The 22770-nt window shown below is 37.0% G+C and overlaps 1 protein-coding gene across 1 annotated transcript in view; it reads right to left on the reverse strand.

Annotated features, from left to right (window-relative positions):
* The window catches only part of LOC150106797 (uncharacterized), a 128447-nt gene that overhangs the window by 30912 nt on the left and 74765 nt on the right, over nucleotides 1-22770 (reverse strand). The window contains exons 5-6 of the mRNA XM_090393319.1: nucleotides 13850-13990; nucleotides 10347-10443 (exon numbers count right to left, since the gene is read on the reverse strand). Coding sequence (XP_090249445.1) covers nucleotides 10358-10443; nucleotides 13850-13990 — 227 coding nt within the window. The 3' untranslated portion in view covers nucleotides 10347-10357. The remainder of the gene's footprint in view (nucleotides 1-10346; nucleotides 10444-13849; nucleotides 13991-22770) is intronic.

Below are 22770 nucleotides of genomic sequence, written 5' to 3' on the forward strand. Positions count from 1 at the left end.
ATTTGAGTAAATCATTTGATTTAGGTTTCAAATGATGACAGCTTTATTCATTTACCTGAAATTTGCTCTTTTATTCAAGTTTTGATTTATGTAGTAAAAATGCAATAAAACTAACTTTGTATTTAAATATCAACAAAAATATTTCTTCTAGCTGCTTTTCTAGCTTTCTGAAATTTGACACTACTGGTATTGAAATATTACACGGGCATCTCCAGGCAGTTTAATAATGGTTGCTGTAAGAGGCAACACTAACTTCTGACAATGTTAGTCATACCTCTTGTTAAACTTGAACAAGAAAACACACAACTATTTTTAAATTAGTCCTTAAACCCTTACTAACAACCGACCACATGTTGTCTTCTAGTTATGTATTGAGATTTATCTACGTTAGAAAATCTCTTTGGTAACTAACACATTTCTAGCATATTCCCTCTTTTCCACCTATAAGCCACACTTGGAAACAAATCGCATACCACTAGTCTCTGAATCCTCTCCACATACTCAATAAATTTGGGCAACCAAATCTGCACAGTCCAGGTGTGGTCATATCAGAACCCTAAATATTTTTTGTGATATTTCAAATCTTCATGCATATTCTTACAATTTTGAATATTCATATACAGGCTAATCAAAATTAAATTATCTCCTGTTTTAAGGCCTTGTGGAGTGGCATTCACTGATCCAAATGCTGCAAAACGTTTGCAGGAATACATTGTGTGCCATGCAGAAACAATATCTGAGAGGAAGGGGAAAAAAAAGTTCACTGCCAGGGGAGTTTTAAACACCACTGGCAGTGAACTCCCCCCCCTTCCTCCCCATCCATGGAATATGCATATCAACTTGACAGAAAGGTTTTTGAAAAAAAATGGACAGGATTTTTCCCTTCATTCCGGTTGTTAACACAGTCCACAGTTATGGCACTAACCTTACTCCAATGTGCTTTGCTCTTGAAACTGTACCACCTAAACATTTGTTTAGGTGGTACAGGTTTCATGCATGGAATATGCATATCAACTTGGCAGAAAGGTTTTTAAAAAAATGGACAGGATTTTTCCCTTCATTCTGGTTGTTAATACAGTCCACAGTGATGGCACTAACCTTACTCCAATGTGCGTTGCTCATGAGACTGTACCTAAACAAATGCAATGCTGTTGCTGCACTCCTAGAATTTCATTGCCTAAACAAATGTCGAAGTCCATCTCCAAGTGCTCTGTGACAAATGATTAGTTGTTTTGAAGAAACAGGATTGTTGGGAGTGAGACTTGACAGAGTCACAAACCAATCAGCTAACAACAGGTGAATGAAGATGCTACTGCTGTTGTGAAGCAGGCCATGAATAACAGCATTGGTTCCTGCAGTGCACATGCTGTATCAAGGCATGGATATGCCTATCTGGAAGATTCTATGTTTCTACCCATTCAAGATAACCCTGACCAGCAGTTGCACCCACAGAACTTGGAAAGTCGACTGACATTCACTTTAACATTCCTTGCTTGAGTGGAGTTGGATGTTGCATGGCCGTGGATGATTTTGTGGGGAGATGAGGCTCACTTTCACCTGAAAGGAACTGCCAGGTACAGGATACACAAAACCCACATGCAATCCAACAAATTCCTTTGCATTCACCCAAAGTTACTGTCTGGTGTGGGTACAGCTTCGTTTATCATTAGACCATTCTTATTCTTCTTTCGCCAGTCGGGTCCTGTGACCTTGCTCAGTTAATGCCGAAAGATATCGCGATATGATAAACAATCTGTTGTGCCACATCAAATACAGCAGTGCCTGGATTCAGTCATTTTCATGCAGGATGGGGGGGGGGGGGTTCTTTGAAAAGATTTCACAGATGCCATAGTGATCAGCCACTTGTTTCTCGTTGCATGACCGCCTCATTCAACCTGATCCGACTTCTGGCTCTGGGGATTTCTCAAAGACAGGGTTTATTGGGATCATCTTGATAACTTGCCAGTGCTGAAAGATAGCATAATACAGCATGTGCACATCAGTCTTGACCAGCTGCTTTCTGCAGGCATACTTGAAAGGGCAGCACAATTATCAGTAAAGCCCATGAAGGCATAACGGTAATGAATAAAAATATTATTTATGCTTGTCAACTTTTCTCCTTACACACATAGAAAAATTACATCCACATTTAGTACATCATTCAGCACCCCTGGTGGCAAATTTTGGAACTATTGGTTTTCTCAGATGTTACTTCCACATGATGCACAATGTATTCCTGCAAGGTTTTTGCAGCATTTGGATCACCGAGTGACACTCCACAAGGCCTTAAACAGGGTAACTTTAATTTTGATCATCCTGTATATTCATCATCATCATCATCATCAAATTCCTGCCATGTACCCTCAAGGGGTGTACAGGATATGACAGTACTACATGAAAAAATTACATCATTACTAACTTCCTATCTACAATTTTCCTCCAAATCAGTCTGTTACTTGTCAAGACTCCAACATTATCAGATCTTATATTTCTATCGTCTAAGGCACTTTTTACCGTATCAATCCACCTATATCTTGGTCTTCCTCTGGGTCGTTTTCCTGCCAAACTGGCAGAGTACACTTGTTTTGCTAATCTTTCCTCTCCCATTCTATTTAAGTGACCATACCATCTGAGATTAACTCTGCTAACGCATTCCTGGATGCTGACAATGTCAAGTTCTTTCCTAATATCCTCATTTTTAATATGATATTGCCATTGATGCCATCTGTTCACGCCTCTAATCTTTCTCAGGACTCTCATATCTGCGGTCTCTAGTCTTTGGTCAAGTGTTTTACTTCTGACCCAGCTCTCAGATCCATAAGTTAAAATTGGTTTGAACACAGTCTTGTATACAGCTAATTTAGTGTTCCGACTAATTTCTTTCTTATTCCATATGAATTTATTCAATTGACTTCCCACGATACCAGCTTTGCTGATTCTGTTGTCTATTTCTATATTTAGTTTACCATCTTCAGTAAAAATTGTGCCTAAGTAGCTGAAATGTTTTACTTGTTCCACAGGTTTTCCATTCACAACACAGTTGACATTTTCAATGATTCTGCCTATTTTCATTGCTGACCTTCATACCATATCTATTACAACAGCTATTCAATTTAGTCAGAGAATCTTGCAGACTTGTAGCGGATTTATTTAGAAGTATAACATCATCCGCATAAAGCAAAGAGCTGACATTAACATCTCCAATTTTGATATCAGGTTTAATACCACATTCCTTCATAATGTGATCCATATAGATAATGAATAACAGAGGGGATAACGTACATCCTTGTCTCACACCAGATTTAACATTAAACCATCTTCCTGTACTTCCTTCAATTCTAACTGCAGACTCACAACTCAAATAAAGACTAAGTATTGCTTGATATAATGCCCCATTGACACCATATAACTGAAGCGTATTGAATAGCTTCTCTCTTGGCACCTTGTCATATGCCTTTTCCAAATCGACAAAACTTAAATACAGATCTTTGTTATATTCCCATGCTTTCTCGACTATTTGTCGTAAAGTGAAGATCTGATCCTGACAGCCTCTATTTGGCCTGAATCCAGCTTGTTCTTCACCAAGCTTTTCTTCCACAATTCTTCTCAACCGTTCCTCAAGTATACTTGCATAGATCTTGCCAGGAACACTCAGTAGGGAAATACCTCTGTAATTCTCACATTCAGTTTTATTTCCCTTTTTATATATGGGTACTATGAGAGCTCTACTCCAATCATCGGGAATTCGTCCCTCTGTCCAGGCTTTCTGAACTATGCAGTGCAGCCACTGTAAGACTCATACCACCATACTTCAGCATTTCTGGTCGAATATCATCTACTCCTGCTGCCTTTCCACATTTCAAGCCTTTGATGGCTTTTTCTACTTCAAGTATGGATATGTATTCCTGACTGCATGACTGGTCAGTGTTTTTTATCACTGTGCTGTCATCACTGCTTGTTTCATTTAGCAGTTTTCCAAAGTAATTACTCCATACTTCAAGGATATCTTTTTCTCCTGTTTTCATTTCACCTTTATCATCTCTAATTCCTTTTACAGCACTCTTTCCTCCATTCCTAAGCTTCTTCAACAACCTCCAGAATATTTTGCCACCTTCTTGATATTTATTTTCTATATTCTTGCCAAAGTCCTCCCATGACTTTTGTTTAGCTAGTTTTACACACTGTTTAGCTTTCTTACATTTGTCTCTGTATTCTGTAAGAGTAAAAGCTGACTTATTTGCCAGGAACTTTTGATATGCTTTCTTCTTTTCCTTCACTGCCTCTTTAACTTCCTGTGTCCACCAGGGAGTTCTGATTTTTTTATCTTTGCACACAACCTCACCACATGCCTCTCTGGCAGAATCAATCAATGTTTCCTTCAGAGTTTGCCACTGAATCTCCAAGGTTTGATTCCTGTTCTCAAACTCTTTCATTTTCTTTTCAATAATATTTCTGTATTTTAGTCTACAGTTTACATCTGAGAGCTGCTCAACTTTTATTCGCTTTAAAACTTTCTTACATGTTATTTTTTTCAATATGAAATTCAATTTTATCCTGCTCAAGACTAAATAGTGATCACTTCCAATTTCAAATCCTCTGTACACTCTGGTGTCCTGCACCAGGGAGAAAACATCACTATCAACAATAACATAGTCAATGAGACTTTTCTTATTCCTTGCCTCTTCTCTCCATGTGAATTTGTGCACATTTTTATGTTGGAACATGGTGTTAGTAATAACCAGTCCATGTCCTGAGCAGAAATCCAACAGATATTTGCCATTATTATTAGCTTTGCTCTTTTCTCCAAATTTTCCCAAAATATTTTTGTATGTCTCACAATCATTTCCTACTCTACTATTTAGATCCCCAACAAGGACCAACTTTTCCTTTTTCATTGTGTCAGTTGCTTTTTCTAAAGCCTCAAAAAATTCCTCCACTTCTACCTTAGTAGAACCTTCTGTGGGACCATAGGCACAAATAAGTCTCATTGTCCAGTTCCCCATTCTCATATTTGCCCACATTACTCTACTTGAGACTGACTGCCATTCAAGAAGATTAGCCTCGTATTTTGTGTTGAATACTATGGCTACTCCTTCTTTTCCTTGATTGTTATTGCCTGAATATAACATTTTGTATTTATTGCTCAGAAAGATCTCACCAGTTTTGGTCTTTTTTGTTTCAGTCACCCCTATTATGTCGATCTGGTACTTATCTAATTCCTCAGCTAGCTCCATTTCTTTGCCATTCAGGCTTCTTACGTTGATAGTACCGATCTTTAACTCTGGTGATGTTGAGTTGGGGTTTGTTTTCAGATTTGTTCCAGTAGCTGACTTTTCGCTGTTCACCCTGGTTCCCTGGCAAAAACAACGGGGCCTTGTTTAACCGGGCGACGCCCCAGCCGGCATGAAATTTTGTCATGTTGTACCATCATTTTTTATTTTGGTTTAACCAATAAGAATACAATTTGGTCGGCTAAATCCCAAATTGCCAGCCCATCCTCGTTCGTTCAGTATCAAAGTAGATACCCAACAGGGTGCACCACGAGAAGGTGAGGATTGGACATTAGGTCAGAAGCCCTGGTCGGTTCTCCGCATTCCTTTAAAGGCTATGTGGAGGTCTCCTCTCAGTTATACAGCTTTGACCCTTAAGCACCCCTCCTGTATATTCAAATTGTACCAATGATTGTTTCTTGTTCTCTCCTCATGAAATTATGGCATTACTTGGAATTACAGCTGAAGCAACTTAGGCTTGAGTCCAGTGTTGTCTTAATTTTCTGACTTGTTTGTTCTTTGTTGCCAGGTGAAAAACCCAAGTTTCCAGGAGGGGAAACTACTATTTCCATATGAGATGGACTAACTTGCCTTCAGCTGAAAAGCCCTTATAAAGGTTCTTTACATCCTGGACGCTGGATTCAAACCCAGGTCTTTCCATCGGCTATGCTTTGGAGGCTCCATGAATTAATGTGCACGTTGGAATATTGGGTAGGGACTTCTGAAATTGTATGTCAAATTTCTAAAAACATTTCTATAGATCTAGAATTCCTTACTCTGCTGTTTAAATCTAGAACCATCTTTTCCTTTATGTTAACTAACTTTTCAAAATAATGAGGACATTCCTCCACCTCCTTGCTATTGGTGCTTTTAGTGAGTGGAGCATAGATGCAAAATAAGTCATTATCCAGTTTAGAAATTGGTCTACAGTGTACTTGAAAAACTGATAAATGTTATAACTCCTTTAACTCCTGTTGCCTGAATAAATCATTTTGTACTTAACTCAGCAGTATCAGTTATGTAAGCACAGTAGTTCTGTAAATCTACTAGCCACATCTCATTTCCACAGATCCTATGTATATTGATAGTGCCTCTATTCAATTCATGTTATGCCAGTGATCTTTCACTGTTCACTCAGGTTACCAGATGAAAACAGTGGGAAACCTGACATCCTCAACTAGCATATTAGATTTAGACTGCCTTGTGTCGTATGTATGAGTATTTTCAGCCAACATAATACTTTTGGACTGGCTAATGTCTCAAAATGACAAAGTGGAAGAATTCTGTAACAAAACTTTATGGAGATGAAGATAATCTGGAATGTGATCAGATAGAAAATGATGATACCCCCAAAGATTAAGGAATGGGAAACTGAAGCAGCCATCAAAAGAATAAAGGATAAGAAAGCTCTGGAAGTGTATGATGTTCAAAGGGAGCTGCTAAAGGCATTACTGGCAAAGGAAGGAATAAAACTTCTATCCATCATTTTTAATAGAAGTCTGGAGGTGGATAGAATACCTAGAGATTTCGTAAGATTTATTTTTGTTCCTATTCCCAAGACTACAGGAACGATAGATTGCAATAAGCACAGAACTATTAGCTTGATTAGCCAAGTTGCAAAAGTCCTAATCAAAAAAATATACAGAAGAACAGAACAGATGAGAGAGAATTAAGTGAAGCACAATTTGGCTTCAGGAGAAACAGGGGAACTAGCGAAGCCATTACAACACTGCGGATATGGAGGGGAAAGAACGATCGAGTGCAATAAAGATTTATATCCATTCTTTGTGGATTACGAAAAAGCTTTTGATAATGTTAATCACTGTTTTATTTGATATTATGCATAAAATAGGAATGGATGGAAAAATTATCAGACTGCTATTCAGAATATATAAAACTCAAGAAGCCAGGGTTAGATTTAAAGGAGAGGATACTGAATGGATCCCTATAAGGTGTGAGGCAAGGTTGTAGGATGTCCCCACTCCTTTTTAATATCTATAGTGAATGGATGATGATGAGAGATGCCTTGGAAGACCTGAAGGATGGAATAAAGATAAATGGACAGCTGATAAATAATATAAGATATGCGGATGACATTGTACTCATGAGCGAAACAGAGAAAGGTTTGCAAAGAATTGTGAATAGAATGAACAGGGTTGAAAATGAGAGATATTAAATGAAAATAAACATTCAAAAAGACAAAAGTGATGAAGATTTCAAGGAAAGGAAATGATGGGATGGAAATCACTTTGAACAGAAAAAGAATAGAGAATGTAAAAAGTTTGAATACCTTAGGAGCTAGATAACAGATGACAATAGATCTAACTCTATAAAATTAAGAACATAATTAAAAAAGAAAAACCAGCATTTTTCCAAATATACCACATATTAAGAAACAAAATCTGAACAAAAAGTTACAAGTAAGAATCCTCAAGCCAATGATCTGGAGTGTGGGGACATATGGGGATGTGAGTCCTGGACTATCAGTAAGGAGATGACTGACTGCATTTGAAATGTGGTGCTTAAGAAAAATTGATCATTTCAACTGGACTGAAAGAGTGAGCAATGAAGAAGTTCTTAAGAGATTCAAGGTGAAAAGTGACTATATGGCTAGTATTCAAAGAAGAAAAATAGCATTTGCAGGACATTTGATGAAGGGTTCTTCTGGAGAGCTCCCCAGAATGGTACTGCAGGAGATAGTTGAGGGAAGGAGAGGAAGACCCCAACTGCAATGGAAAGACAACATCAAAGACTGAATGGGTCTTACAGAAGCAAGAGAGAGAGAGAACTGCTCACCAGTTGCAACCCTCTTAAAAGAGGGGGCCACAGGATTAGATTGTCTCAAACTGACAGCCCATCTGTTAAGTTATCTTGGTTTAAAAGCATGTGGCCTCAGTCATTAAATATCAAGCCAACTGGACATTGTAGTTCAAGCCTGTGAAACTTTTCAGCTTAGCATATATGCAAAATTAAGTTTTGTACTATACTCTTATTTTTATTACCATTTCTACTAATAATCTTCGATGCAAACATCGAAGATCTGCATAGACTTATTTCTTAATGGAAAGACTATAAAAACTTGAACCTGCATGTGGAATAGGATGGGATGAAATACTGCTTCCCAGCAACTATATAGCTAGTATTATAAAAAACAGTAATTATGAAAAAAAAAAAAAAAATTCTCCACTTCAATTCAGATCAATTTTGCAATCACTATGTAATAAGGATCACCCTTCTAACTGAATATTTTTAAGCAATTTAGAACAGTAAAAAATTAACATTTTCAATTTATTCAATTTCAATTTGTAGGGAGGTAACCGAATCAGTCGATATAGTGGAATTACTGAGCGAGCACTTTGCAAGAGTATATCATCCAGGTGGTGACATTGCAGGAATAGAAGAACCAACAGCTTATACTGGAATTGTGATGAATGAAGTAGAGGTAAATAATCTATTACAGAACCTCAATGTGGGATTGGATGGTATACCAGCACGTGAAGCGGCTAAAGAACTGTCAGTGCCCTTGACCATTTTGTTTAATTTGAGCCTCGGGTCTGGGTCAGTCCCAAGGGGGTGGAAAGAGGGGAAAATAGTTCTGCTGCATAAAGGTGGTGCCAAGGCTGCTGTTGAAAATTACTGGCCAATCAGCATAACAGGAATCATTATCAAGGTCTTGGAGAAAATAGTCAAGAGGAAAATACAAGATTGGATAGATGAAAATGGGATACTGTATCGGGGATAGCATGGTTTTGTGAAGGGTAGGTCATGCCTCAGTAACTTGCTCTATTATAACACAGTGACGGCTGAACTGGATAAGGGTAATGGGTTTATAGTGATTCTACTGGGCCTTGCTAAGGCCTTTGACAGGATACCACATGGAATTCTAATCAGTAAATTGCAGCATATGGGGGATGGATATAGGGTTGGTGAGATGGATAGGAGGGTGATTGACAGATGTAGGTTTATTCAGGAGTAGTCCACAAGACGGCCTGTGACTAATGGTGTGCCACAAGGATCTGTTCTTGGACCACTGCTGTTTAATTTGTTCATTAATGATATAGGAAAGGATCTGAGAGGAACAGTTCATTTGTTTGTGGATGAGGCAAAGTTGGGTAGGGCAATAGTGAATGCAGATGATGTCAAAATTTTGCAGGATGATTTAGATAGATTGGAGGTCTGGGCTAAGGAGAATGGATGTCAATTTAATGTGGCAAAATGTAAGGTTATACATTTTGGGGCAAAAAGATTAGCAGCAATTTACTACATTGGTGGAACTGTACTCCAGGAAATTGATGAGGCACAAGATTTAGGCGTGTTGGTGGATAAGGAGTTGAAGTTTAGGGGGGCACGTTGCAAAAGTGGCCAAATCAGCTCATCAAATCACTTGGTTACTGAAGAATACGTTGACAAGCAGGTTATTGTTCCTCTGTATTGAGCCTTGATAAGACCCCATCTCGACTACTGTGCCCAGATTTAGTCACCTAGGTTTCTTCTTGATGGAGAGGAGGTTGAGAGGATCCAGAGGCAAGTGACCAAGATGATAGCAGGTCTGTGGAATGAACCGTATGAGAACAGGTTGAGGATTTGTGGGTTGCAAAAATTGGTTGATAGGCGGAGAAGGGGAGATATGATTGAGACATTCAAATTATTGAAGGGTTTCTATAAAATTAATTCAGAAGATATTTTTGAGAACGGGGCTGGTTGTGGGAGGACTAGGAGACATCCATGGAAACTGAGCAAAAGTGTGGTTAGTAAGGGTGTTAGAGCTGGGCTCTTTACTTTTAGAGTGGTGAATGAGTGGAATGGGCTGCCAGAGTCTATGGTGGATGCTGTGACAGTGAATGAGTTTAAGGCGAGGTATGATAGATACTGTATAAATGTCAAATAGTTGTGATAAACATGATTTGGGACCTCCCCCTCAATGAGTCTAAGGACTCCCTGGAGTTGCCCGTAATAATAATAATTTGGACACTGAAAATTTTGTAAACTAACTTCATTAAAGGAAGCAAAAGTAACATATAAAGGTAATTTATTTATAAAATTTTCACAATAAATAAAAATCACATTAAAGTTTACATTAGAATACATTAGTCATCATCATCACTAGGAAGAGGTATAGGAAGTATCTCTGCAGATTCAAATAAATCTCCTACATCAAGGAAATGTGATGCCTCTGCAAACAAACAAATAAGTTATATGAAGAAAAAAAAATTAAGTGGTTCAAAAATATTTTGAAAAGTAATGTTTTGCACAAGTATTGACTATAATGGCAGTCAGACTGCATAAACTATATAAAGTGGATTGTAGTGTGAAAACTTGCATGATTGGTATTTGGAGCAAAGACAGCAGTGTAATAAGTAGTTTTGAATTTTAATTCAAAAGGGAAAATAAGGCCTAAATAAGTATTAAGGTTAGTTGATAGTTATAGTTATTTAGGTTAGTTTAACACAGGGGCATTTCCATAAAGTTATGAAAAATCACTGCAAGAGATATACACTAACCATTATTCACCATACTTTCTCCTTTGCATATATTCTGACAAAACAATTCTCCAAGAAAAAAAACTTCAGTCCTCATTCCTTTCCTAACCACTGTTACACAACCACAGAGAGAAGCAATCCCTTGTTTCCTCTCTCCTGTCAATGTATTGAAAAATTCCTTTTGCAATTCATGATGACCTCTTTTGATAACTTACCATATCCCTCTCTCTCTCTTTTTTTTTTTTACCACAAACTAACCTGCAAACCTTCAAATTATCCTCACAAGCTCATTCTAGACTTCGAACTCAGGCTCCTCTCCATGACTTCATCTCAAAAAAACTCACCATCATTAATTTCCTGATATGTATACCCAAGGGATGTTCCACAAATCCTGAAACACACTCCAACTCAACATCAGAGTTCGAGATCAGTACAACATAAGAAACTGAACTAGCTGAGAAAATGAATAAGTACCAGATCAACATAATAGGGGTGATTGAAACAAAAAAGACAACTGGTGAGATCTTTCTAAGCAATAAATACAAAATGTTATATTCAGGCAATAACAATCAGGGAAGAGAAGGAGTAGCTATAGTATTCAACACTAAATACGAGGTTAATGTTCTTGAATGTCCGTGCAGTTAGCTGAGTGGTTATACGCTTCGCAACCATATGCCTGGGAAAGGATTGTCCTGTGTTCGATTCTCGTCGCTGATGTGAGGAGCTAAGGATCTTTCTAGATATCGGCAAGTTAGCTGCAGGGTTTTCTCCCCAGTTTATCTGGGGTTTTTCCTCCCATGGTTGAGCGTGGGGGTAATGACCCCACCTCGTATGAGTTATGAAACAAAAAAACAGGAGGACAAGGCCCTACATGGGGCTGTAGTGCCAATAGCAAAAATCTTGAATGGCAAGCAATATCAAGTAGAGTGATGTGGGCAAATATCAGAATGGGGAACTGGACAATCAGACATTTGCCTATGATCCCATGGAAGATTCTACTAAGGTAGAAGTGGAGTTAACCTGAACTAAATGACAGGACTTAACAAACAAAATCCTCATCTTGGCTTAATGTCGACTAATATCTGTCACGCACACACTGCAAGATTTTCCATAAAACCTGTGTCCTGCCAGAGAAGTAGAATGATAAAGTATCCAAACTATCACTTTAGGCTCATCATTGACCAAATTCTTACATAGAATAACCACATCATTCACAAATAAACTTCCAATATTTATGAGCAATTTGTTTACTTCACTCACTGAAGTTAGTTCCAGGTAAACATCTCCCCAGAAAGGATCCTCCTTTTGTGCTCTTGAAACATGTGATCTTGAAAGCCAAAATCTGCCACTGAATTTTTAATTATATAGGCAACCTTAATCTTAAATTCTTGAATTTCCAGAGTCCATGTAATTATCCTTTGATTTTTATTGTTCAGGTTACTTAGAAAGGATAATGGCTTATGATCCAACCATTCTTGTCTTGACCGTACAAAAGAAATTTAAGCTTCTTCAGGGAAAAAAATTGCCATAGCCTCCTTTCAATCACAGAGTAGTTAAGTTAGGGCCACTTAACTTTCTGCTAAGTGGCCCTGTTCAAGGCCTTTCTGCTAAGTGGCCTTGAACAGTGATATGATGCATCAGCAAAATGTTTCTCCCAGTTTTGGGCAAGCTGAAACAAGTATTTATGAAAGAGCATCTTAGATTTTAAATGAATTAAGAGCAGACATTTTTTCCCATCTGGTCTAATTCCATTATTTATAATAATACCAAGATACAAAACTTCATTCAACTGCCACTTTGCAGTTTAACTTTAAATTTGCTTGATGCAACTTACAGATGACCAATTTCAGTAACTTACAGTGACCATCAATACTAGAAGAATAAACAAGTCTTCCTGAAAAAAAATTACTCCTTTTCCCAACATATCAGATAAAACCATGTTCATGAGAGCCTGAAAAGACAGCTGAATTGCGTGCACCCGACATGCATGAAATTCAGAAGGATCAGATAGTATCTACTACTCCACAGATACTATCAGAGGGATCTGATAGTATTCATGATAATATTTAAGGAATTGACAGCGTATACTGGAAATATAAATTAAATAAACTTTAATATATACTTTCCGATATTTCTGATAGTATTCACTGTTCAAAATCTAGCTTTGAAAATAGATGCTTCAAGTGATGCCAATAATTATTCTATATTAAAAAGAGGAAAGTTTATAGGCTTGGTAACCTTGTTTACAGCAGAGTGTGGTGTGATTGGAACAGCTTCATTTTGGGGTGATGAATGCAGGTAATGTGAAAGAATGAATTCAAGAAAAGGTATGATGGCTGGTGACATGTGGCCTCCCTCAGCAAGTCCGATTTCCTGGAGGTCTCTCTCAATGTGCTAGTTGTGCTGGAATTTATATAATGACAAGTAATTACATATTGCTAAAAATCATATTTGACCAATAAGTAGAGCTATAAACAACAAAAGGTGAAATAACAAAAACATGCAGATCCAGAGAATCCAGAAATAGCTTTGATTTGATTAAAATTAGTTATGATGCTAGTATATCATGCCTGTTAACTAAGTGAATGTATTCTCTCGCTTGTTTAGTAGAGAGGTAAATACTCATCTTTTCAAGAGAGAAAATTCTGCAACCTTTGTATGAACATAATTAGTCTTTATTTGAAAATCCCTTATAAGCATTCCTTTGTTCTAGATGAAGGGGTTTAACCCAACTAGAATAGAAAGAATGGCTTAGAAAGGACATTTTTAACTGAAAGGCATGTCACATTTTCTTTTCATAGCACTATTGTTCTACATTATTGCTGTAATACTCCCAGAAGAGTTATTAGAAATTGTCAATGTAAAGTCAACTTTTACCATTGCAAATTTATAGTACATTCACTATAGTAAACTGTTAAAAAATCTCATAACATTAGATCTATTCTAAGGGAAATCCACAGCTTAACACTAACAAACTATTCCTTTTCTCCCTCCATATGAGAGAAAAACTCCAGTACAAAATTTAATTGAATACATGATTAGGAAATTTACAATAAAAGAGTAACATCAAATTTACAAAGTTCAAGCATGGGATCTCACCTGGAAATATCCAATCATCTAATTCCATTCTGGGAGAATCTGGCAAAATAAGTTCACTTAATGGACGAACCATACCTTTCAGCCATAAAAGATCCTGCTTGTTCAGCCTTTCACACTTAGGAAAAATGTCCTCATAATCATCTTTAAAAAAAAAATAAAAATCACACTTTTGGCAGCATTATCTATCAGAATTCTGATATTAACAATACTTCATAAGTAGTTGATAAATACTTTAATTGTTAATGTATAAAAGGAAAACCACTACCCTGAGTAGTTTTCCCTTCATTTAACTCAGTTTAAAAGATCTATAAAGAATTTAAATGCTAAAGTCTTTCCAATCAATAAGCATCTGATAGTGACACTATGACTAATGCTAAATCTAAGTTTTTTTGCTAAGAAATTGCAAGATTTATAACTAGTGAAAAAACCTTTTACAACTAGCTCTCAACTAGACCATATTGAATATTTTAACAGAAATAAATGAAAATGGTTATTATAGAAAATATCTTACCAATGAACATTGAAAAATGTAAATTTCATTAAGTAACTAAGTTTATCTGAATACTAGGCAAACATTCAAAAAAAAAAAAAGTTACTGAATATTGCAAATTTCTAAAATACACCACAACCACTTGTCACACATCACTATTAATAAAAGGTGCATCCCCCCCCCCCCAAAAAAAAGCACCGATATACTTATCAACCAAACTGCATAACTCAAACTTTCAATGTATTCTCACAGTCAGCATTTTACAGACTTGTCACCATTACTTCATCTTCAAAAAACCCCAGGCAAACCAAATCAAATATGACTACATCTGAATTATTGTGCAGTCTTATTATTACGTAACACCTCCATGGAGTCCAAAGACTCATCAAGGAAAGGCACCTGCTCAACAGCTCTCCGTCTCCACCAACTGCAACTATTTTCATCATCCACACCAATGCCATCTACTGCTAGTATTTTCAAGGACAATCACAATCACCCATGCCAGGATTTGAACCTGCAGCCTTTTGGCTGGAGAGCAGATACACTAACCACTTGGTCAATCAGGCTGGCATAAAGAAGGATAATGACTTGCTTATCTCTACTTGCATGTTTTTTAACATCCAGGTGATTGAGCTATCAAATGATAATTGGATGTTTGAGTATGTCACTTTTGCAATCGTCTACTGCATTTCAACTCCCTGCCCACTGTTAGCCATAAATCCAACCTCATCAGTTCCTGCAGTCCATATTCATCAATGTAACAGAGCTTTATTTGATCCAAAATGCATAACCCTATAATTACATATCAAGCAAAGCTCTGTATTACATTGATGGATCTGGGCTGCAGGAACTGATGAGGCTGGATTTATGGCTAACAGTGCTGCTGTTAGCCATAAATCATACTGCTGGTCTAAGTCTTGTTGATCCCCATTACCTGTTAGTTTTGCATTGTCTATAAATAACTTTATATACCTCCTCAAATCATACCTAGAGTTGTGGCACACCACTGGTCACCTCCTTACTTTGATTCAGCTCTGCTTTATATTATTCACCGTCTCTATCAACCATCCTGTTATTTAGGTAATAACCTGAATAACAGGCTGGGTGATAGAGAATCAGCCCTGTTACATAAATTAGAGCAAAACCTCAATTGCTCTAATTTATGTAACATATGTTCAAGTATCGTATCCTGTCAAATGTCATTATAAAGACAAGCAATGTCACGGTGTAGCCATTTCTGCTATGCAACTCAACTGCTACTTTATTATAAAATGAGTACCATATTTGTCTATGTGCAATTACACAGTTGCATATAACATACATCCGTAATTTGAAATGGTGAATCTCGGGGGGGGAATAAAAAATAAAATGCAACACAAGTTTCAAGTTTTGAAGCTATGCCAATTTAAGTATTGTGAGGACAGCCAAAATCAATATGACCCAGGATGTTCATTTATTGTACTTTTTTTTTTTTAAAGGGTGACAATTCAATAAAGCAAAAAATTACAAAACTTTATATAAAAATTCTAGAATATCTTTAGATTTTCTTAAAACATACTAACAAATGGCATTTATTGCTTTTAAATATAATAAATTTAGTTTAATCCTTTGGCACACCAATTGGCAATTCCTATAGGTAGAGATGACCTGCTAATGCTTCTGCCTGATATCTCCACTTGGGCCTGGCTCCCACTGAAGAGACCTCAATAAAGGTCTAAACTAGTCTGGGTAGTGGCCCTTCCCTTAATGCATAACATTAGACATATCCGCAAGGAGATATGTTTTGCATTATAGGAGATACTGAGATAGGAGTGTTGGTAGCTTGCTCCACCTTTGCAACGAGTTGCCCTGGTGTGTACCACCTTAACCCAGTCCTGAAGATACTTTCAGGAGCAAACTTTGTTTGCTCACACTTGGATAAAGGATTAAACTAAATTTATTATACTCTAACCAAGTGAAAAATAAACTTTCAACATATTGCTTTTAAAGTTGTTCAGCTGCTCTCCATCTCCATAATTTCATGTTCTTTCATCTTCTGGTAGTTTCAGGGATGAGTATGATGATGGATGGACAAATGATTTCATTTCATAAAGATGCAGACTTGGTTCAATGATGCCCTTGAATCCCCGAATATTCATCTTCCACAACTATCTTAGCTTGAATACAGATTTCCGCCACAACTGACACAGATTCCTCGTCTTCTACAGTCCACGATCCACTTGCCTGTTTTTCTATCTGGATATTAAGCAGCTTTTCACCACTCAACAAGTTTCGAGTAGCTCCTTCAGATTATCTTTGTTGTTTACTCCAGAGATGAACATTTGTTTCATTAATGCTAAACTCCAAAGTTGATGCCATTTGCTTCTGCATATGGAATGATGCAGGGTGTCTCTTGCTGTATATGATGCTAATTGGCAACATATGGTGACAGTGTATGATTTGACAAATAGTATTCAGAGTTGCCATAGTTTAAAATCTGAATGTAATTGTCTTGCACAGTGATTTTAAAGTGACTCATCATTTAGTTGGATAACAGCTTACATTCGAATGTTCAGTGCATTGAGCAGCCCATGAGATCTCACAAATACAATTCATGGTGCAGCTGATGAAATATCTTGCAAAAATTTGCTATAAGAAAACAGGATAAACTCAATTTTCCCAACCTTGTAAACTACTTCTAGTTCATATGTGACAATGCCTCTACTTGAGTAACATCCCTTAGCAATAGTTTAAAATGGCCATTTTATTTCGGGTATGTTTTAATGTAGAGTCTCCACAGCTCAGTTGGTACAGATAAAGCCTTTCATCAGAAAGATCCAGGATCAAATCCTATCTATGAGGAACCTTTGTCAAGTCTTTTCAATCAAATGATTAGTTAGCTAATCTCATGTGGAGGTGGAAATTCCCTTCCCCCCACAAGAAACTGGTTTCTCATCCCTCAGAACAGGCCTCCTGAACACGGATCTACAGCCATAAATACTTGCCCCCAAGTTTTGCAGTTTCTTTTAGAATTTTGTATCATTCTGCTTGATTGAAGTTGTTTTAAAGATGCTGGAGGTGGGAATCTTTTTTTATTCTAGTCTCCAAAACTGACCAGTGGTTCAATAATATTGAAATCTGGTGATTTGCTGACCAGAGAAGATGGCACAATCCAAACTGTGTGAACAGAAGCACTGTCGTCTTGGAATACAGTACTGTTGTTTGGAAATAACATTTGGATTGGGATGCACTTGATTACCCAAAATGTCCAAATAATCGCTCACAATAATTCTGCCATGAAGAGTAATAATGGCACCAGGATTATATAGGCTTTCTTGGGTGTTTTCTCAAAATGTAAACTCGCCATGATGTTAGGAAACAGCGTAAAGATAGACTCATCTGACCATATCATATGTTTCCAGTTTTCTAATGTCCAGATTTTATGGTTGTGACACCATAATTTGCACATCTGGGCATTCCTTTCATAATTAAAGGTTTAGCAATTGAAGCTATACCATGAATATTGGATTTATGAAGCTCATGTCTCAATTTTTGTGGAAATAGGTTCTGAAAGATGAGTATTCAGTTCTACTGTTACCTGTATGGCAATAGTTCTGTGATTTTTTTGAAACAATTCCTCATCAATAATGACAGAAAGAGACCCTCTTTCTGTCTTTTGATTTTCCCTCACTGTTTTTTCAATGGTGTCTTGACATGATCTGTGTATGCTGACAAAATCTTAGAAACTGTCAAATCTTGATACAACTAATAATGTGGCAGTTTTTGTCACTGATGATTCAATGAAACACTCACCAACAATTTCTCCTCTTTCAAAGTTGAACAAGTCTCCCAATTCTTGAATTAAGATGAATTTCCACTCAGTCCAATCTCATATGCACCTGTATGAGAAATACAGAGTGCAAACAAAATAAAACAAGAACACTGAATGCTGCCACTGAGTTTTTTTCAACGTAGCCAATGCAAACAAATTCCATTCCTAAATATCTTAGTGTTTCCATTATTTTGTCTAACTCCTATATGTGATGATAGTAAATTACTAAGACAGGACCTCCCCTTCACAAAATGGTAATCACACAGTGCTGTTCCTAGTGAGCTACTCATATTTTAACTAATTTTTTGAACACCTTAATCACCGTTACTGCAATACTTATATATTACCACCTCTACCTCAGTTCTTCATGTAACAGAACAATCTTTCCCTCTTTCCAATTCCGTGAGACCTTGCCAGTTCCTAAAACTGAAGTTAAATAGACTTGACTTGTTGGCACATAATTATTTTTATTGCACTTTTTCATAACATTTAAAATGAAATATTCCATTCAATCCCTTGGATGGAAATTTTTGCACAAGGGTGATACTTTCAACATGCATTCATCCAGTACATTTGATCATGAAATCACATAAAATAATCTTCCTGCTCTTTCACTTTTCTTCCTTACCTCTTCTTTCCTGCTCTTCTGTTGTACCACTTACCACACTCATCTTTAATCATTTAAACTCCGTTTTTTCTTGTGAAAGATTACATAAGCATACATTTCTCTCAATGCAGTTACCACACCATTTTCCATCCACTTTTTATCTTTCAGACTTTCACTTCAAATCATTCATGTTTTACTTACCTTCACTCATTCCTACATTCCTCTGTATTCTATAACACCTGCAATTTTTCCCCCTTTTGTTATAAACAACTGCTAAATACCTACTGCCCACAAATACCTCTCACATTCAATGAGAAAATACACTGCATACACACTGGCATATAGATTGTGTGCACAAAAGTACCAAAGGATATGCTTTTATCCTTTGGTGCCATAATTTAACTATTAATAAAAAGTTTCAAATAAATCAATCAACTCAAATACTGTTCATTCAGTTAAAACTATCTTCTGAACTAAATCTAATATACTGTAAATCACAGCATTACTAATATCTTTTTCCACAGCTGTATTATGACAACCTTCTTCCTAATAACACAGTCAACAGCTTGGCTATATATCAACTTCTGTTTAATTACTATTTTATTTATTTATTTTTTTAAATATTTCATTGTAGTTTGAGAATCAGGCTGCAGAAGCAAAAGAGCAATCCATAATTGGCAGCTAAATTGCAAACCAAACGGATGAGTCTTTTTCACCTGTTTCCCTTGCAATTTACTGAACTGAGGTTTAAAGAGGTACCTTTAAACTTGCTTTTATTATCCAGAAGCCATCTAAAGATCTGCTTGAAAACTGCATCCTATAAATGCAGATGTCTCATTATGAACTAATTCCTACAGAATGAAGATCTGACAATACTGGCATCCTAACAGATAAGACTAATTTGGAGGAAAATTGTTGAAAAGAAATTTGTAATAATCAGGGTTTGGGTCAAGGTGAGCAATTCTCAATTGTGACAAGTGAGAATTTATTAGTTAAAAAAAATTTTTCAAAAAAAAAAAAAGTTCCTGATGAGCGTGGTGATTTTTTAGACCAAAAAACTAATTTCATAAAAAATAACTAACACTGGGTTTATAGGTCATAAGCTAGTGGCTTCATCTGGGTTAGGATGAACACATAAAAATACAAGCATTAAATATGAATCATTACATACTAAAAACACCAAATGTGCAGATACCATTATACAAAAATACAAGTAAAACAGAAACATGTGGAGCATGGAAGCTGGCATATGTCAATCATTGTTCAGCAGGCATGTTTTGTCTTTAAAACTTTAGAGTATATTTGGGCATGTGGTCACTAACAAATGCATGTTTTGTCAATTATCAATTTGGTTGTAATGGAATACAAGAGGACAGGCTATGCATGCATCAATTTATCTCTAGAGAACAGCCAGTAACCAATGAAAAAACCCAACAAATCACCATGATAACTAAAAATGTGCAGTGGACAGCAGTAATCAGCATATTTTGTATCCAATGATGGAAAATGCCATAAAAGTTAAAAAATAATTAGTTTATCTGATCCACAAACGAAAGGCCACAAGATCCATAGTACATTAGTGCCATGCATGAGCAAGAGAAAAAAAAGTAGGTAGGAGTCTGTTCTCATTTTGCTTGAACAGCTGAGGGTTGTAATCTTTATGGCAAAGTGAGAGAGACTGTTCCAGAGGATAGAAGTAGATGGGATGAAAGAGGAGGCAGTGAAGTTAGTTTGGTGATTGGAGGAATAGTGGCCAATTCAGCAAAGCACCATCCATGAAAGTATCCGTAGAAGAGACATGGCATAATTGGACATCTATGAGAGAGGGATCATTATTTAGCCTTCTTCTGGATAGAATCTAGCAATCTTAGAGAGGATTTTGGTGCACTACCCCAAATCTTGTGTTTAAAAAAAAAAAAAAAAAAAAAAGTACACCAAGTTTTTTTTGGCAGCTTGAGAAGCTATGATTTTGCCAGGAAAGATTGGAGGCACAGGTCAATCCAAGAAAAGAACTCTGATCATGTTTAAATAGCATCAGTATTTGAAGGTAAAGGGTGGAAGGGGAGATGCAAGCTCTTTCTTGCTAGAAATCAGACAGGACTGAGTTTGGTGACATTAAAAATTTTACAAGGTTGTCCTTTCCCCATTGGGAAATAGCTAGGAGATTTGAGTTCAAGTCCCTGGTTGTAGATCTTGAGGATTCTAATACTCAAGCACTACAAGGTTTATCAAATGAAAAGGAGGAATGGAGTTTACTGTTGTCAGCAAAGCTAAGGATAGGATTGGAAGTCTGTGAGAGCAGGTCATTTATATACAAGAGGAAGACAGTGGATAAAAGAACAGAATCCTGGGGTACTCCTCCTGCAATGGTCAGGAATTCTAAGGAGAGTAAACCGTTCTCCATGACATGTAGTGAGCGACCAGTGAGAAAGTTGACAATTCAGTTGCAGAGTGAGGAAGGCAAGCCATAGGATGACAGTTTGGTGAGTAAGCCCCTGTGCCAAATCCAATCAAATGCCTTTGTAATGTCGAGGGCAACCACATGAGTTTCAAATTTCTTCATGGCCTAAGTCCATAAGTTGGTGGTGAAAGCAAGATCAGCCGTAGATCATGAGTGGCAGAATCCATGCTGCTAATCACTGATTAGTTGGTATGTCTCTAGATGGTTCAAGAGTTGGTTGTTGATGACTGTTTAATTTTTGAGAGAACAGAAGTGAGAGCAATTGGATGGTAGTTCATTAGTTGACTTATCAACTTACTTTGGAATGGGCTGGATGTGGACCTGTTTCCATGTTGTAGGGCAGATGCAAGTTGAATAGGATAGGATAGATTGAAGAGGAAAAAAAATGATAAGTGTTAGTTCTGGTGGCACAATTTTTTTTTTTTTTTAACACAATGGGTGGGATACCATCAAGACCAGAGGCCTTGTGTTCAGATTATTAAGGATTTTTCAGATTTCTTTTTGTTGGAAGACTATGGGAGACATGAAGGGAGCTGTTTTTTGTGGAATGGAGTGAACTTTGCCAGGTCATCAATACAGGAATTGGAATAAAAGAGTGATGCTAGTAAGTTGGTCTTGTCTTTTGGCGAGATGACTACCATCGTGATGCGACTGGTGGAAAGCTGGGTGGGCAGAAGTTGCATCTAATGGCCTTGGCAAGGGACCAGAAGGTGCAACTGCCATTTGGGAAGGAGGCAAGTTTGCGACATTTGGCCCTTTCAAAGTCTGATTTGGACTCTGTGATGATTCTTTTGCAAATGTTGCGAGCTGCAGTATAGGCAGAGAGGGCAGCTGGAGTTTTGGTCTTGAGCCAATTGTGGTAAGCAGAGATTTTTTTCTTTTATAGCACTAGCACACTTTTTTGAGAACCAAGGCTCAGATGGTGGCTGAGAATTTGGAGTGGAATAAGGGGGGAAAGACTCCATTAATGTGAAATGATTTCTGTTATTTGATCAGTGCAGGTGTTTGGATTGGAAGAACTGAAGCAGTATTCAGACCATGGGGAAGGAGGAATAGAAGTCACAGAGGTGATCCAAGTTGGCACGAGACTGAACTGGTGGTGCAGTTATTCTGTGGCAAAAGAGACTTGTATGAGGTTGTGGCCAAAGTTTCCAAGAAGAGAACTGACAACTACAGTATACCTGGAACCAGAGATTGTTAGGAAGAAGTCAAACATGTTGAGATTAGAGGGGATTGCCAAACAGAGAACACATCTACATATCTATGCCAGATTTTAAACTTTTCCATATAAAAATTGACAAGTGGAGGTGAGAGACAGGGAATCCATAACAGTTCTCTCTGCAAATTTTGTTCTTCTAACAACAAAATTTCTCAGTGACAGATGAAATAGTGGAAGAATTAAAATAGTTTTTTAATCCTTAGTGCTGTTAATTCCATTAAACCTCCAACATGTCGTCCTCCCAGCACTTAAGCCTTAACACATGGATATTCATGAGTATTGGGATAAGAAATTAGGTTTATTTTACTCTTGCTTATAAATTTTTATTTTATA

This window comes from Typopeltis vanoorti, chromosome 5, assembly GCF_054136105.1.
Source record: "Typopeltis vanoorti isolate ZY-2024b chromosome 5, IOZ_Tvanoo_1.0, whole genome shotgun sequence".
Taxonomy (NCBI): Eukaryota; Metazoa; Arthropoda; class Arachnida; order Uropygi; family Thelyphonidae; genus Typopeltis; species Typopeltis vanoorti.